Below are 17,562 nucleotides of genomic sequence, written 5' to 3'. Positions count from 1 at the left end.
TGCGCAGTGTTGATAATGCGGTCCCGCAAACTCAGCGCAATCAGCTCGTTCAACTACTTGACCGTTTTCGGGCTTCTTTCGACCTCGGCCAACAATGTTTGGGGCGCACGTTGGCGGTGGGGAGTGATTGTACCGGAGCACATCGGCACCAGCTCTGTGCCAGCCAGTGTGGAAGAAGACGTTGACGATGGTGTGGTTCGCGCTAGGTCGGTTTGTGAGCCAGCTTGTTTTAACCGTCTAGCTTCGTCAAGTTTACCTGCCGAATACTCTTGTCACAATATATATATATATATATATATATAATGTATACTGCAATTTTCAAGAGGAATTACAGCTGTACCATTTACACAATAATTCGTTTTATGTGGGTTAAAATTTCAACACATACGTGGCCGCATAGCGAGTCAGTGGGTGGCAGTTTAAAGTAGTGTGCACCATTGGATGCATACTGCAGGAAAGGGCAACAGTTGATGTAGCAAATTAATGGATATGATAAACTAATTTTGGCTTCCCCTTGAACTTTGATAGATAATGAGGTTCATACATGCAATAGTTTTTCTTATTAGCTATCGTCTTATTGGGTTCATATTTAATATGGACAATTTTATCAAGCAGCTGCAAAAATAAATTTTTCAGACGGCCTTTCCTCACATGTAGCCTGCACCACAAATTTGGTAAATTTAACTGCAAAGATAGAGTAAGAAATGCCCATAAAGCTTTTCCGCAAATACGGCTCCACGGCAATATGTTTCACTCTACCGTGAAGCCACTTCCATAGGCAACACTTGCATAATAAGTGCACTGTGCATTGCTGTGAAGCCACACCACACTTCATAATGCAGCTGAATTATAACAAAAGAAAAAAAAATTTTCTGTAAGTTGCTTTTTGTGTATGATTGTTCCTGCTTAATTTAGAAATATACGAGTGTTATTGCATGGAATTCTCTGTTGGTCACGCTTGTATGTTTTCGTAAATTTAGTTGACGCTTCAGGCTATATACAGGGGCAGGTTATGTGTGCGGAAATATGGTGTATCAGGTATATAGTAGTAAAACGCAAAAGGTTAGTACATAGTCATATGGGAACTACAGCACATACAGTGACATTTCATTTGTGTTTCTTCACAACATTATGCATAAGTAAAATGAAAGTTGCATGCAAAAGAATACATATTTGAATGTTGAAGCCAACAATTTTCATGTGAGCTGTTTCCAATTTTCCTTCATTCTTTTTGCAGACTGAGTATGCAAGGTTTGAGAATGGCCGTTTCGTGTATAGAATTCATCGATCACCAATGTGTGAATACATGATCAACTTCATTCACAAGTTGAAGCATTTGCCTGAGAAGTACATGATGAACAGTGTCCTCGAGAACTTCACAATCCTACAGGTGAGAAATGAAGAAATTACATATGACTAACAACCTTGGTTGGGCAGAAATTTATTATTACCTTTTCTTTGACAATGGTGACTTATTAGTTGGCTGTGGGAAATGCTGGGAAAACTTGAAATTAAGGTTTTGTGGAAATTAAGGTTTTGTGTGGGCACTCTTACACAGAACTTCATACCTTGTTATAATAGCCATATTACTGGACATCGAAAAGTGTTCGATAATGTGAACAGCATTGACGTACATTGGCATTGGTGGCTGCATCTATGATTATGACAGAACTGTTTACATAACTAAATCTTGACTTGACTAAAGGTGGCTTCACTACACTACACAAAATGTTACTTGGAATACCACAAGGCAGTGTTCTAAAAGCCCCGCACTGTTCACCATGTCTGATTGTTTTGAAGAAATGTGTGCTGCCCTCCATGGGGAGACTTGTAGGCAACGAATTACTTGTAATCGACAAAATATCTTGCAGTTTTTTAATTGATCAATTATTCATTTTACTTGGTAACAGTCATTGTAATTCACTGATTTCTTTCAATAACCAATTACAGTAGACTTCTGTTAATTGGATTTCGGTTAATTAAAATTTTCGGTTAATTCGATCCCAACCGAAGGTCCCGGCCGGCGCCATACATTTCTATGGGCCCAAACTTGTGTTTATTCGTTCTCAAAATTGGCCTTCGCCAGATAATTCGAACTTGACGGTGCAGCTTTGCCACAACACAAGTGTTATGCGGTGAAGCATATCAAGAATAGGAAGGGGCCACTGTCACTGTACGTAGTACGCGTTCCTTAATTGTACACACATCCACGCACCATCTCTGGTCACAGTGCGAGTACCTAGATTCAAAATAAGCACACTAGGAGCCAGTCAGAGCTGTTTCTGAGGTTTCTGTGGCGATTTGAACCCTCGTTTCGCATACCGTGTGTGTCTCGTGTACGAGACTGATAACGCGGCCTAGTACGCATTCGTTAATTATACACACGCACGCACGCCGTGTACCGAGGAGCGGAGGAAAACCATCTGTGTTTTGGGAAAGCTAGCGAAAAGGAAGGTGGTAAGGTGAAAAACTCTCAAGGCCTGCCAGTGATCTTATAGGCGTCTTGGTGCTCGTACTATGACCGGAGATGGCGCACGTGTGTAAAATGTAAGTTAAGGAACACGTGCTAGGTCTTGTAACAGTGGCACTTTCCCCGCTTAGTATGCTTCACCGCATAACACAGTGATGAAGCTAACTGGCGAGGCTAACTTTAAGGCAAATACTGCCATGTGAATCAATGGCGTGTGAATCAATTGATCAATAAATCAATGAAGTGAATCAATCGACATGTAGAGCTATCTAATGATATATCACATCTGTTTTTAAGCCGACCACTAAAGCTACTTTTTTTGCCTTGGAACACGAAGCTTCCTGCAAAAAAATTGAACTCTAAGGGATTTTTTTCAGGCCATCGGCTAAACTTTCAATGCTTTAAATATTTTTCGACTATACTATGTCAACCAGGCTATCATTCTTTGTTTAGTTTGTGGCTTCTGGATTTTCCCGCATTCCGAGAAAAAAATTCTTAGTGTAATTTTACCGGCTTTTGCCGGTGCGAAAAGCACTCAAAGTGTTCAAATAGTTGAAATATTGGTTATTTTGGCAGTCACATCACTTCATTGTTTTGCCATACACCCCATTTGAACGTCTGGATCAGAGAATGTGCCTTTAAAATAAAATTTGGATTGATACCTTCTGGCTTAGCTGGGCAAGAACAATAGATTTTCGCCAAGATGGTAGAATATTTTTGGGAAGAAAAATAGATGGGGGAGAATGAGTTTTAAACTTGTCAAACATGGAATTTTTTCCACTATATCTGTGACGGTCGAAGAAATGCTGGTTGATTTGGCATGGAATGACTCACTGGCAATGTGTGAGAGAACAACACAACAAAACTCAGTGACGCAAATCTCCACAAGCCACAAACGTGTTGAGAAGGAAGCTGATGAGAAACTCGGGCCGTGTGAGGCGAGCAATGCTGGGCAGACAAGGATCATTTTTGGTAAGGAGGTGCCTGGTCACGGCTCCGTAGAGCTGTGCAGGTGCAGCCGTGCTAAACCGCTCTTTCTGAGGGGGGTGTTTGCGGCTCGCCTGGCTGTCACACAGGAAAGCCAACTTCTGGGACAGTATTGCACTGTTTCAAGTAGGATGTATCGGCAATGGCTGCTGTTTTATTTCAGTGTAACCATACTTGGTATATATTTTCATTGTAAGTTTACAGTGTCCAAAATTTGTTCAACATAGGGGACAATTTGATGTAAGCGGGTTTGATATAATCAGGTTCAACTGTATTATACGTGAACCATTTTCTCAGATAATTTACTACTCGAACTGTATTATTGTGTCATTCCTAGCCATGAGTAGTTGACCTTTACTGCAGTTTCTGATGGTCTCAACTGAGAATACGACAAGGCTACGGTTGCAATTGTAGGTTCTAGTAGCACGTTTTTACATTGCATAGCTCACACTTTGACAGTGGCAACAGACTGACAACTCAGGCTTATTAGGCTTATTCGAGAGCATTTTAAAGCATCTGCATACTGGTGTTACATCGTGGGTACATGACAGGCCTAACATTGACAGGGAGACAACAGTGTAGATTAGATAGCAAATTGGTGTAATTAAGCAAACAGCTGAAGAGAGAAAGGTAATGTAATACATAGAGAAGATAAGCGGTGGTGTATCATAATGGTTACCAAAGGAACGAAAACGCAGTCGGTGACAGCAAGGGATTAGGTTGTGTGATAAGATTAAGGAATTTGTGGCCATAGGATGGATTTAGTAGATGCAAGACAGGAGTAATGGGAGATCGCTGGGAGAACCATTTGCCCTGCCTTGGAGGGCTAATGATGATGATGCAAGCTGTGAGCAGACGGAAGGGATATAAGTGCAATGAGGGTGCAAATATTGTTGACACACCACTTCCTTCTTGCCTTCACTCATTGAGCCGTGAAAGTAGCCGTGCCGTTCAATCTCGTATGATTTTATTGCGAAGTCTGCTGTCTTCCTAAAAAAATTGGCCCAATATGTTGCTGTTTTTCATTTGCCATGTTCTCGCCAGCCCAATGCTTTGCTTTTGCAGATGGCTATTTATGTCAATGAGTATTTTATGTTTTAAAGTGCCTTATTTATGAGCATGTGTTGTACACGCATCTGTTGTATGTGTATGTGTTTTGTGCTTCTCTATAGTATTCAAACTACTACTTTTTTCTTTCTTTTTTTGCTGCTTGACTTGTATTTTATTCACCTATTGGATGCCTGCATATATGTCAAATTGCATTACCGTGCATTCATTTTTACATGTCTTCAAGCTAAGAACTAACCGTCAATTCAAGCTAAAAGACATTGCTGACTGTACAGGTCTCTAGGAACGCTCAAGATCTGTGCAACATCCTTGCACCTAGGGGCTCCGAGTTGATGTTGAATACAAACCTTCGCTTTGACTTGACAGTGAAGTTTATGTTTCGACAATCTGCTTACAGGTTGTGACCAATCGAGACACCCAGGAGACGCTTCTCTGCATCGCATACGTGTTTGAAGTCTCCACGAGTGTTCACGGAGCCCAGCATCACATCTATCGTCTCGTCAAAGACTGAGTGCCTCAGCGCACATCCTCGCCAGTTTCTCAGTGCCTCTCATCCACCACAGCCTCCCGCACACAGTTGCCGCGAAAGAGAAGGAAAGGTGCCTGTGTGGTTGGGACGTGAAGAAAAGGAAAAAAAAAGTGCATCATCTGTAAATAGCAGTGCCACCGCGGTGATTCGTCCTCGGTTCTGCCTTCTGCAATCCCTGCTGGTGCTTCTTAGCTCTTTCTTTATTGCTGTGCTCGTGTCGGGCATTTGCAGCCCTTTCTTTCCTCGGCTTTCGACTGCTTTTCTTTCGCTTGCCACTTCCGAGTTACGAGCACAACTGCTGCTCCGTCTTTTTTTTTTTATCCTTCCACGTTTTGGCGAAGTGTTGTATGACATTGTATGACAATGTGACACAATATGACAACAACTTTCTGGGCGAATGTCTTGCAAAGTGTGTTTTTTGTACCATGGTTAATGTGCAGGGAAGTCTGTGTCATTTTGAAAAGTTTGAATGCCGAGGTCATGCAGACAGATGAAAACATGAACGTGAAAAAAAAATGTTCATCCTTTCTACAATATTAAGCAGTGATGGAACAGCCACGCCAATTGCGCCGAGAGTGGTTCTTTGCGCCATCATGCTCCAAAACGGCATTTTTGCGCTAAAATGTGCCAAGTCTGAGCAAAATTAGGTGCAAGAACCAATGCCTCCTTCGGGTGATGCTGCCTCCAGTAGCGCACCCAGGATCTCTGCCAGGGGGGGGTTGACAGTTTGCCAATACCATCTAAACAGCACTAATTTCGATTTATTCACGGGAAATTGTCAAAAAATGCGCTTTTTGCGAGTGTGCAGACGATTGCGCGTATTACATCTTAGTTGCAGTACTCAAATGCGTAAGGAAAGAAAAGGGGTTAAACAAAAGTTAAGTCGGCCTCAGGGGGGGGGTTACAACCCCCGAATCCCCCCCCCCCGTCGGTGCGCCACTGGCTGCCTCCATAGCAAAACCTTAAGCACACCACTGTCATCATTCTGGAAGTCAACAGAGCAGCCACAGCCACAGATATAAGCGAATGCCGATTATTCATTTGCTGTTTTCGTACATTTTTTTCCATTTCTTGCTAGTGAATGTTCTAATGTACTGTTGCTGCATGGTCTTTTTGGTTGCACTGTTTGTGCAGTAGTTTGGCATTCCTTGTCCCAGTACAGCACAGAACAGGTGCAGGATCAAAAACAAGCTTCAGATAATATCTGGTGGCACATTGTCTAGCATAGTTGTTGGTTGGGCTGCTTTAAAAATATACGTGTTATTCAACCACGTGTGTTGACGAGTTACTACTGACTTATAAAACTAATAGCACTAATATGGGACTAAGCAAGACACAAGACAGTGCCCAGTACGCCGACTTGCGTCTTCCTGTTTTGTCCTGTTTTAGCACTGCTTGTGTTCCAAGTCACGTATTCAACTGCTGACATATAATTTACATATGAATAGGAACCTTCCTTGCAACCCTGCCCAGTTATGCAGCACAGATTGTGCACATTTGGAAGAACCTGTGGACATCTTCACTAACTTCATTGTTGTCACGCACATCCTTAAGGCATGCGCTTGTTGAAATGCCCTAGTTTCGCAGATATTATTTGCAAAGAAGATGCTAAGCCGAGTTCTGTAATTATTTTCATGCAGCAAAGGCTGGCAGGCGACTGTGTGATCAATATCAAGTGTAAATGCAATGCAGCATGTACTGGAGCCCCGAATGGGTTTTGAAATGTAATGATGAATGATTATAAAAGTTACCTTGCACATATCTCATTTGAATAGAGAAATTATATGTGTGGCTTTGTTTAATGAGTAATCCACACTTCTTTTTTTCTCATGTCGCTCTCATCTGTAAAGGACTTTTTTTTCTTGCTCACTTGAAATGCGCCGAACTTGCAACGTATTTTGCAAGTCTAAATGTTAGGAGCAGCTTTATACTGCGATGTGCAGAAAAGGAAAGCCATTTTAATAAACATTAACGAAACTAGTTCGGTAATTTTTCGCTTGAATGACCAATTGATGCACATAAAGCTGGCTCCTCTGTATTGGCTATTTCAGTTGAAATAGAGACCATACTAATACATAGATGTATGTTGGACAGTGCGCCAAAAGTGGTTGTCGCTGTGCCAAATCAGATTTGAATGCGATAGCATTATAGGTGGGCTTCACCCGCCTTGGAGGTAGTATCTAACAGAAAACTCAAGGTGTGTTGAGCGTACGCGACTGCGCCACATTGGCACAATATTGCAAGTTTGTAACAGATACGAGGTATAGAAACGTCACTTTGATAAATAAGAGTCCATGGTTGCCCGTGAGGCACCCACGCGGCAGCTGTCGGCCGTCACAATCATCAGCATTCTAAATATACTGTCACATCCTTACGGTTGGTTTTTGCCGGTGCCAAGATCTGGCTCCAAAAGGTGAAATGGCTGTTCCACCACTGTAATAGCGACGGTGAAATCGTTGCTTAACTCACTAAATTGGTAGTGAATGGTGAAAATTTTTCTTACACTGGTGCTTTGTTAGTTTCACGTTGGCGTTTGCGAACTAAAAGACACGGCAGTGGTCAACATTCGCAAAACGCTGTGCTTCACAGAGAAGAGCAAACAAAATACGGTGGTTGCATTTTTGTGGCGACATTATTTTTTATCACGTTTCTGTTGTTTGTAATGCGATAAATACTGGAGACAAGCAATAATATATGTCTTATCATTTATGGCAGAATTTCTCTCTGAACAGCAGTCAGAATGTAAGGTTGCACGTAAGACTGCTGTAGCCATTTTCTTCCAATACGTGGCACCTACAGTTGTCCTTTTTAAAATATATCTTCACTTCATCATAATGAAACAATTTTTATTTATACTTTTTCGTGTAAAAATTGCCTAAACGTTACTCCTAGCATAATCCATGCTGAAAAGTGGAATAGAGGTTTGTGTGTGAGTGGTTCAACATATACAGCATGTGTATTGCAGTGGCACTTTTTATTACTACTTTTATTTGTAGTGGCAATACATCCTTGCAGACTTTGCACTTGGGATTTTTTTTTCATGGTCTGGCTCTACTCTCCGCAGTATATTCATTTTCACTACGAGTGCATTTTATTGTTTTTTTTTCTGAAGCAAAGTGTTGATATTTGTGCTCATTGTTTACGTATTTGTTGTTCCCTTTGTCCCTAGTGTGGTGCAGCATTATTTGATGCAGCAGGGTCACTCGCCGGTGTTTATTCTATGCGGCTGTTGCGTTGCAAGTTAATGCACGACAACACTGTAAAAAACTTGTAATAATATGATCACCCGAGAATGCCCGCACATGAAACTCTTCATCAGTAGACTTTCGCAGCTCACTGGGTGGAACTCCAAGCAGTATTGCTAGTTTATCCATAGATTTTGTTGAACCAGCATTAAAGATATGCCATAATCTGCAGATAATCATGCGAATGCACTAGATACATCCTTATGTAATCCATGGACTAAGATTTTAGCCTCGAACATGGTGTGAAATGTTTAAATGACAAACAAGGTGACATGCAGTAAATGAACACATTAAAATATTGCACTAGTATAAATTTATACATAATAACTGATGCCACTAATACAAGAAATGTGCATTGAAAATGGTGCGACTATTTTCGATGTTAAGAGCAACTGCCAACTATGCTTTTCCAGAGATTCTTCCACAGTGTTAAATGTGCTGAAAGAAATGTGTACACATGCATTTCATTGTTGTATATAAATTAAGAAATTGAGGCACCCAATCAATGTTGCTGTCATTTATGCAAAGTTCGCTCAAACATTTGCAGTCCACTTGAATATGCCTAGTATTTTTGCAAACTTGCTAATTTGAGACAAAATAAAAGAAATATCTGCTAAATGTGCATTTTGCTGCTAAACAATGTGAGAATCCACTGGATATAGCAGAAAATCCGTCATAATGTTAACAGAGACTATTGTTATAAAACAGTAATCTCTGTGTGTTTTGCACTTATGAGGTCGTGTTATGTTACGACCAGAATGTATAAGTTTTACAGGCTTACTGGAGTTTGGCAGTGAGGCAGGATGTGATGGAAGGCATTTGCTGCTGTCAGCTGCTTGATTGCTGTAACCTAACGTGACTCGAATGTGAATTTCACTGAAATGAGAAGGCTGCACAAAAGTTCCATTCATTGAACTGAGAAACTCCAAAAAATATGGGCTTTGTTGCATCAAGGTACGAGTGCTGTGAGTTGCTGCATCATAATGATAATGCTGCACTACCAAAGCAGAGCAGCAGCTTGATATGTTTGTGTAGTTGACATAGAGGAGCAGATTTTGATGTGTAACATTGTATGATCTCAAGTCAAATTTTTTTTCCCATGGTATAGCTTGTTACGTTGCCAAATGGGTGCCCGAAAGCTCAGATGGCTTGCCGCGTCTGCCAATGCCGGCTTGTCTCAGTGCATCTTCGTGATAAACGCCATTTACGGTGACACGGGCACCTTGTAAAGGAGCGCTCGCAATCATCAGTAACACTTTGAGAGTGTGTTGTTTCAACGCATTGGTCTTTTACTTGGGGCACACACCATTTGCCAAAGGGGTGTTCCCAGAGGTAGCTTCCATCACTTCTTTTTTTTTTCTTAAGGTCGCGCGATGTACTTGAGTGCCATTTCTGCAAAAAATATCCCACAAACTCGTTACTCTTTTGTTCTGGACCATTGATCTGCGCGTTTTTCCATCATGCACAGAAAACTGAAGCCAACTCTTGTGACTTCTGTGTGGTGCTTTTCATCAAACAACTTTGCAGCTTATATTCATGTTTTGAACATAGATGATAGTACTCGACTGCTTTTACGGACACTTCATTGTTTTCTATCTGCCGCCAGCCTCAGTAGCACCTATGAGCCGGTTAACTGTGGATAACTACAGTGTGCTCCCATAAATCGAACGCAATCAAAGGCTCTGCACAGCCTTTACACAAGTCTTATCCTTATCTAGTGGAAGCTTGTATGAGCTATGCACATTCTGGGCAAGTGTGACCTTAGCACATTATGCTGGTCAATAGAAAGAGGAGACGCTTCTTGTTTTTTCTGTGTAAATTTTTTTTTAAACAAGGAGACATCTAATTTGCCATGGTTGCAACACACATATTTTCATACTAAAATTGACTTCACTTAAAAGTTATAGTCAAGAATGAACTGAATGTGAGAGACACAGATGCACATTGCACGCAGTATGTAACCATTCAAGTGACGCAAATAATTCTGTAATGACATTCAGTGATGAAGTCATACACAATATGATTTAGACTGGACAAGCATTGAATATCCCTGGCATTGGAACAACATATGTTTAAGGCTTTTGTTTTTTCAACTTCACTAAAAAGCAGTAAATTGACTATAGAGTAATGGGAAGAAATTGCAGACTACAGTCAGTGGTGTGTTTTGCACGAACGTTGTACTTCTTGGCACCCTATTTCACTCGTGCATTCACTTGCCAGTGCACAGTGCTCTGAACAGGGCACACCAACTTAGTATTCAATCTTGCACATTCTAAAGACATTCATACTGAGAATATTGCAGTTTGTATGCTGCATCAGAAAGATGGCAATTGTAAATTCGACAGAGCGGATACCGTCTTGTCTTATCTTAGCAATAAATTGGTGCTGCAATTCTAGTTAGGTGTTTCCTTCAGCAGTGGACCACACAATACTTCAGAACAGCCAGGGTAGCAGTTAATTCTTGATAAGCAGAAATGATGGCGTCATATCACTGGGCAGTATTAATTTCACATGTTTGGGCTTTGAAAATGCAAAAAAAAGCACTGCGCCACATGCAAAATGCCAACAACTTTCTTAGTTAGACATTCACAGAATTAATTATGCTAATATGTTACGAGCTCCTGTCGTATGTTTCTGTGTGTTCTGACCATTGCGGAGCACTCGGGCACGTTTGACAATTTGCCAAAGTCGTACGTTAAGCCCATGTTGTGTACTGCACATAAAACTAACATCCAACCAAAATTGCAAAGTTGTGGCGAAGTGATAGCCAGTTTGGGAAGCAATTTACGAAATCAGTGCAGTACAGTAGCTGAGGTGGGCTGAGATGAGCAGTGTTCAGGACCAAGTGTTGGCTGCATTGGCAAAACAGTGCAACTTGGGTGAACTTTCATGTGCCCACAGAACATGGCCTGGATCTTGAGCACTTGCCACCTGCAACAGCTACACATACAAAAAGCTTCTAGATATGTGAAATTTAAACCGTCAATTTACTTCCAACAAAAACTATTAAAACTTGCATACCCGCAACACTTTGTGCGGACTTGAAATCTTCAGACGGAATTTCATTATTCTCAGGATTGTCTTCTGTGTGATTTCACATTGAGAAGCCTTAGTTGCCCGAGGATAGTTTGATCAGGTTGTGAGTTTAAGCGTACTTATACTTAATGCCGTACTTCTTTTCTTATCTTTTTATGTGTATATATACGTTTGTGCGCAGTGTTGAGGTGCCCCGGGAGCATCCGAAACATGGTAGTACTGAGCTTGAATATTTCATAGCACTTCAGGTATGCTGCTGGCAGAGCAACTTTCTTTTCTTTGGCCTTAGTGATGTTATTAAGCTCCCTATACTAAGCACCGTCCAAGGAGCATATCCTGTTTGTTTTTTCCGTAAGCATAGGAGCCCTTCCGGTCCTTCTAAGCGAGAGTCAACCTCCTCCTCTGATCTCCTCATGGCAATCAGCTTCACGGCCTGTTGAAGAACCACATGACGTTGCATTTAACTTAGGTGTATTAGGCAGCTAATTTGATTGTGTCAAGCTTCAGCTCTTGTGGTAGCTGCAACTCGGTGTGCTTAGCTGTATTAGCTGCAGGGTGTGGCTTGAGCTATGTAATGGTACTCCGACAGTATTTGGAAAGTGGGTTCCAAGTTTCAAAAATTTTGCTGTCACTTGCCTACGTACACTAGCTGCTCAAGTTTTGTTTGGTGCATGGCAGGTATTGTGTGGCCATAGGCTTGATTCAAGTTAAGCGGCAGATCATCATGACCCTGGCTTCCCAAGCTTTTAATTGTAGTGATTTTTATATGCGTGCCTGAAAGTTGCCTCATATTTCACAGTAGTCTCTCATTATCATATTTTGAAAAAATGTCATTGCGCAAGGGAATCGGAAAAGTTTCAATTGCCTTTTTTTTCGTGCTAGATATCTTGTTCGCACCAGAGTGAGAAATACTGCCTTGGCAGTGTTTGTCCATCTTGTGTGTGCTAGCTATCGCTGTAAATGCTGGTGTTAATATCTGCCAGTATTTGGATGGAGCAAAGCCCTTTTTATGAGCCTGTTGCCCAAGACCTTGTCTTATGTAATGAAATCATTCGATGCCACAAACATTTCTTGGACATAGACTAAAGCGACGTGCCTGGTATCGCTACATGGTTTTCGACGAGCAATAAACTCTTCCTCAAGGCTGAAACTCCATCACCCAAAGAGCTTTCTTTTTTTAAGGTTTCATGCCAAATAAAACAGGCAAAGTGCAGAACATAAGGCCTCTTGAATGCTGGTGTGTAGATACAAGTGCCGCATGTCTTGCGTCAGTGAAACATATTATATATGCTTGCCTGTCCTTTTTTTCCCCCCGCTGAGTTGCATTTGTATGCATCCATTTGCCTCATTATATGAAGTGCATTTTTTTGTGGAGTGCTTATTTAATATTAATTAGAGGCGATGAACATGTGGCACATTTGTGATGAAGCAAAGTATTTGCCAATTGTGTTTTATATGTACATATATATAAATATATATACGGTTGTATATAGATTTATATATATGTATGACTGCGTAGGGCGAATAAAAGGAACCCTGCATGTCTTGGCATTGTCTGTTTACTTGCTTGGAACTGGGCCACGGTGGCAGCATGGTTCCAAGAGGAAGCGGGATGCTTATTGCTGAACCCACTCTGAAGAATGAGATATGCTCCAGTAAGACGCTTTAGGAGCCTCGGAGTTAACGGAGTGTGCCAAGTTGAAAGTGGAAACAAGACAGTGAAGTTGCCAGAGATGTTTCACACTTCGTTTCACACATAGCAGGCAATGCTACAAAGACTAGGGAGAATTCTCACTGCTTGCATTTGCGACCAAGGCTTAGTCGCATATATAAAAGAAAAACATAAGTGTGTGTCATTAAGCGATGTGGGATACAAAATGGCGAGACAACATGAATCATTGCTGATGTGCAAGTACTATTCACAATTCTTCAATAGCCCTAGCCCTCACCTGCCAAAGAATACAGCCTATATGAGTTCTCCGCACATGTTTACGCTGTAGTTCAACAAGTTAGTAAGCACATTCTTTTTTTTTGACACTTTTGAGGCACGATAAGGCTGAATGCACTTCACAATCTTGAGGTGAGATTATGCTACCACGCGTGCACCACCACACTGTAGAATTTGATGCTTTTGCACAGCATTTTGTCCGGCGTGCAATTGTGTGAAGTAAATTAGATGTCTGCAAATCAGACTTGCACATAACGAATTACATGTAAATAATTACTAGTAATTTATTAAATGTTCAGGCAATTTTGTAATTGTAACGATTACATTCCTTACCCAGTAACGCTCACTATAATTCAATTACATTTTTCAGGTAACCAGTTACATGAAATTAGTTACTTTTTGCTCACACCATTAAACAATAGGTGACAGAATTTTGGGAACCTGAATTTGATGGGAACTACAGTAGAACACCCGAGATCATGCCACGCAGCAGCCTCGCGAATGCGCATGTTTAGACGGGTAAAACCGGGAGCTGAATATTTGTTTCCTCATGTTGAATTCAGGTGCTTGTATGTATTGATAGCGAAGGCCACTTGGAACGTTAATGCCAGGATATCACCTACGGACAATTTTTTATAGCTTTTCATTGGCCCAATTTGGAGTGTCTTCAAGTTCCGGCAAGAACAAAGCGTTGCACGTTGCAGAGAGACCAGATGCTGAGTAACGACAATCGTGTGTACGCAAGTTGTCCGTACTTTACAACACCTCCCTGCTTCCCAGCCCACACATGTGGAGCGAGTTTTCAGTATCACTGCTGATGACTTCATGACAAAAGCGAGAGATAATGACCGATGAAATTATTGAAAAGTAGTTGCTTGCAAAGATAAGCAATGTGTGAGGCGCCACAGATGAGGACGCACTGAATGTGCTAGGACAGCTCATTCTGTTTAATGTGTATGTACAATGTTATTAAAATTTCAGAGGAAAGTTTAGTAGTTTTATTCGAATACATTTGAATAAATCCTCGGTTATTTTTGTTGAGAAGTAATCGGTAATTGTATTCAATTACATTTTTGAATCAAGTAATTGTAATCTGTTACTTTTTTTTGTAACGTGTACAAGTCTCGTACGAATGAATGAACAAGGCAAGGTATATAATGAAGGCGTATACAGGCATACGTCTAATACACGAAAACTAGACAAGATAACTAATTAAAAAATTTCATAAATTGCAGACCAACATTCGGACATGTCAGAATGTAACAAAAAAAATACGCAGATCCAACACACATTTTAGTCTATGTGAAGCAAAGCTTTAGTGAAGTGGTTAATGCTTCACAACTGATGGTGATGCGTACAATTTTGTTTACTTTCATGTTATGCAAGTAATCTCATGGAATCATGTTACGTTATGTGCAATCTCAGGTGTGTGCACAGAAAACTACGATGTGTAAGATGCAACATTTAGAGTTTCTGTACCTCTCGTGTCGCTATATGTGGGACATGCCGGCTTCATTGTGGAGGATTGCCCAAGATTGGGCACACACTCATTGGCATATAACGAGTGGCTAAATCAAAGAAGTAAATCGGAAGAGTCTGTTAAATATAATGCACCATTCTATTAACAGATCAGTGCGCTTCAGCGAGTGTTTTGTGTTAACATTATATGTTCCGATTTTATGCAGGAAGTTTTTTTTTTTTTTTTGCTACGCAGAGTAGAGGTGCGCATACTTGGTCAGCGTACAAGGGTTATACGAACCTTTTGGCTGGTACTTTTATTCGGCGCACATATAACCTTTGTATGAAGCATCGTGATCAGCCTATATTTCTGTCCAGTGCAGGACGAAGGCATCTCCCTGCGATTTCCAATTACCCCTGTCTTGAGCTAGCTGATTCCAACTTGCGCCTGCAAATTTCCTAACTTCATCACCCCACCTAGTTTTCTGCTGTCCTCGACTGTGCTTTCTTTCTCTTGGTATCCATTCTGTAACCCTGTAATGGTCCACCAGTTATCCACCCTATGCATTACATGACCTGCCCAGCTCCATTTCTTTATATTTTAATTAAAATATCTGCTATCCCTGTTTGTACCAATATACCCGCCAAGATAGCAGCCGACTCAGCATGACCCAGCAGCCAGGCAGTCACGCCGAACCCGGTAAAGTATAGGAAAAGAAAGCTTCACTTTGAAAGGTGCGCAGAAACGATCGATGGTGGTTGTCAGCATAGGCGGAAAGTTTTCATTTTCCCGGGGGGGGGGGGGGGGTGCTCAGGCCCGACCAGCTTACCGAAACCTACCCATGTATATATATATATATATATATATATATATATATATATATACACACACCCTTTGCTAACAATTTTCTATTTCTCGCTGTATGGCGACAGCACTTATATCGACACTCCAGGCAAATTTTCGCGGTTGTCGTCGCCGTAGTGTGCCGTATTAAATCCAAAAGCCATAAAAATGAGCGACCCATACATTGCGGGTGCGGGAAAAATCACGTAACAGGGAGCCGAAAAGAATGGCGGCTTGATGGGCGTTATCTCACCACGCGCTCAATATTCGCGTTAGTTGTAGATCACGTAATCAAACGCGAATGGAAAGGAGAGCATGCGTCTTCTCCTCTAGCCCTGCCGTAGCTGTGAATGACTGTGCGGCTGACGCTTATGCGGCCCGCGTGCCATATCTAATTGTTGGTAATCATTGGTGGGTGCAATGATAAATGGCGAGCAGGGATAGCTGATAACTTCATGCGCATTGTCTTCCTTGCCGGGCTGTCATTCCGCGCCCCTAGTGTTCCAGAGTTAGGAGACAGAGGTCATTGCAGATCACTGACAGAGGCCGTCTGTAGTGGACATAAAAGTAGGCAGATAATGATGATAAATCTAATTTTCGGAGTTGCGGTGAATCGCGCGGCTGTACGAACCGTTCAACACCGCCGCCGGCGTTCTTCATAATGCTTGCGTTGTGAAAGCGAGTGCTCGAGGTCATCCAGTGAGGTATTTACAGGTTTACATGGTCCGTGCATTACACTATGCTTGCTATTTTAATTTTAGATGAATGTTTACTACAATTTATATGGCTACTATAACTAACCTAGAGACTCGTGTAAGGGCCGCACTTTTCTGTTGCGATTTTCACGGACCTTTCATGGGACCGGGCCATTGACCTCATTTCCACTACGAGTATGAAATCCGCCGTAAACCTCCGCGATCGCCTCCTCTCGACATCCAGTAGCGGCGCACTAAAGTACGCTGCGCGCGACAATTCGCTGTTGAGCCCGATCAGAATCAGCGCACGGGACGCGATTGCTTCTCGTTGGATGTCTTTTTTTTTAATACTGGCTGGCAATTGGGGTGCGGCCTTACACCGATTTACACGGTAGATCGTTCCTTGTATCTAACACTCCTCCGTGTACCCGCGCTCTTGCTCGGGGCGGTGCCGCCGCCTATGAGCAGAAAAGAGAAGTACTGCATTATGACACTAAAGCCCGGGATACATGGAGCGAACTTTCTCGACGAACTTCACGCGTCAAGTAACGACGCGGCGACACGACGCAGGATGTTTGCTGTGTTGCAATACATGCGGCGAACGCCGCCGCGCGTTGGCCGCCGTGTTGGCGGCGGTCCCGGCCGCCCGCTTCGAACTGAATTTGGCGTTGTCCTTGTAGAATTCACTTAGTTGGAAGCAAATGACTGCGTAAACGGCTTTCGCTTAGTCTCAGGCCGCTTCGACGACAGAGTATTATGGATAACCTTGAGTAGTTTTCGAGATCGCTTCTCGTTTCGAACGCGTCTAAGCCTAGCGAAAGAAATATCCGATGCCAACGCCATCTATCGGGGAAGTCGGGAGATAGGCATGACGACAGCATGTGGCCTCTGAGATCAGAAGATTTCTGTTGAAGGTTGTTGTAGAGAGCTTGCACTGCTTGTCTGTTTCCTCGCAGATCAGCGGATATGGGATGTACAAATACAACGCGATTCCTGAGAGATCATACTAGGAACTACTCAATCGGTGCAGAGACATGCAGACACGGCAACACCAACGCGATTGCAGACGACGCGAAAAGGCGCGCGCGCGCGAAACACCAGCATGCATTGCGACCGGAACTAGTGCCTCCTGATTGGCTGTCGTCCACCGCTGCGCGCTAGACGCTTCCGGCGGCGGCGTTCGCCCGACGAAAATGTTTGGACAGGCAGATCGGCTGCGGACGGCAAATTTCTTGACGCCGGCCGTCGGACGTTCGCCGCCCGACGAAGTTCTTCGCTCGGA

At 42.3% G+C, this 17,562-nt stretch overlaps 1 protein-coding gene across 5 annotated transcripts in view; it reads left to right on the top strand.

Moving 5' to 3' along the window:
• LOC119463880 (transcriptional enhancer factor TEF-1) overlaps nucleotides 1-12,876 on the top strand; it is a 209,244-nt gene extending 196,368 nt beyond the window's left edge. For all 5 annotated transcript variants that reach the window (XM_049656587.1, XM_049656586.1, XM_049656589.1 and 2 more), the window contains 2 exons: nucleotides 1,238-1,390; nucleotides 4,923-12,876. In XM_049656587.1, the coding sequence (XP_049512544.1) occupies nucleotides 1,238-1,390; nucleotides 4,923-5,036 (267 nt within the window). In that variant the 3' untranslated portion in view covers nucleotides 5,037-12,876. The remainder of the gene's footprint in view (nucleotides 1-1,237; nucleotides 1,391-4,922) is intronic.
• The last annotated feature ends 4,686 nt before the right edge of the window (nucleotides 12,877-17,562 follow it).

The sequence above is a fragment of the Dermacentor silvarum genome, chromosome 9, assembly GCF_013339745.2.
Source record: "Dermacentor silvarum isolate Dsil-2018 chromosome 9, BIME_Dsil_1.4, whole genome shotgun sequence".
Classification (NCBI taxonomy): Eukaryota; Metazoa; Arthropoda; class Arachnida; order Ixodida; family Ixodidae; genus Dermacentor; species Dermacentor silvarum.
The sequence above is the reverse complement of the archived record's forward strand: the minus strand, read 5'-3'. Positions and strand labels throughout refer to the sequence as shown.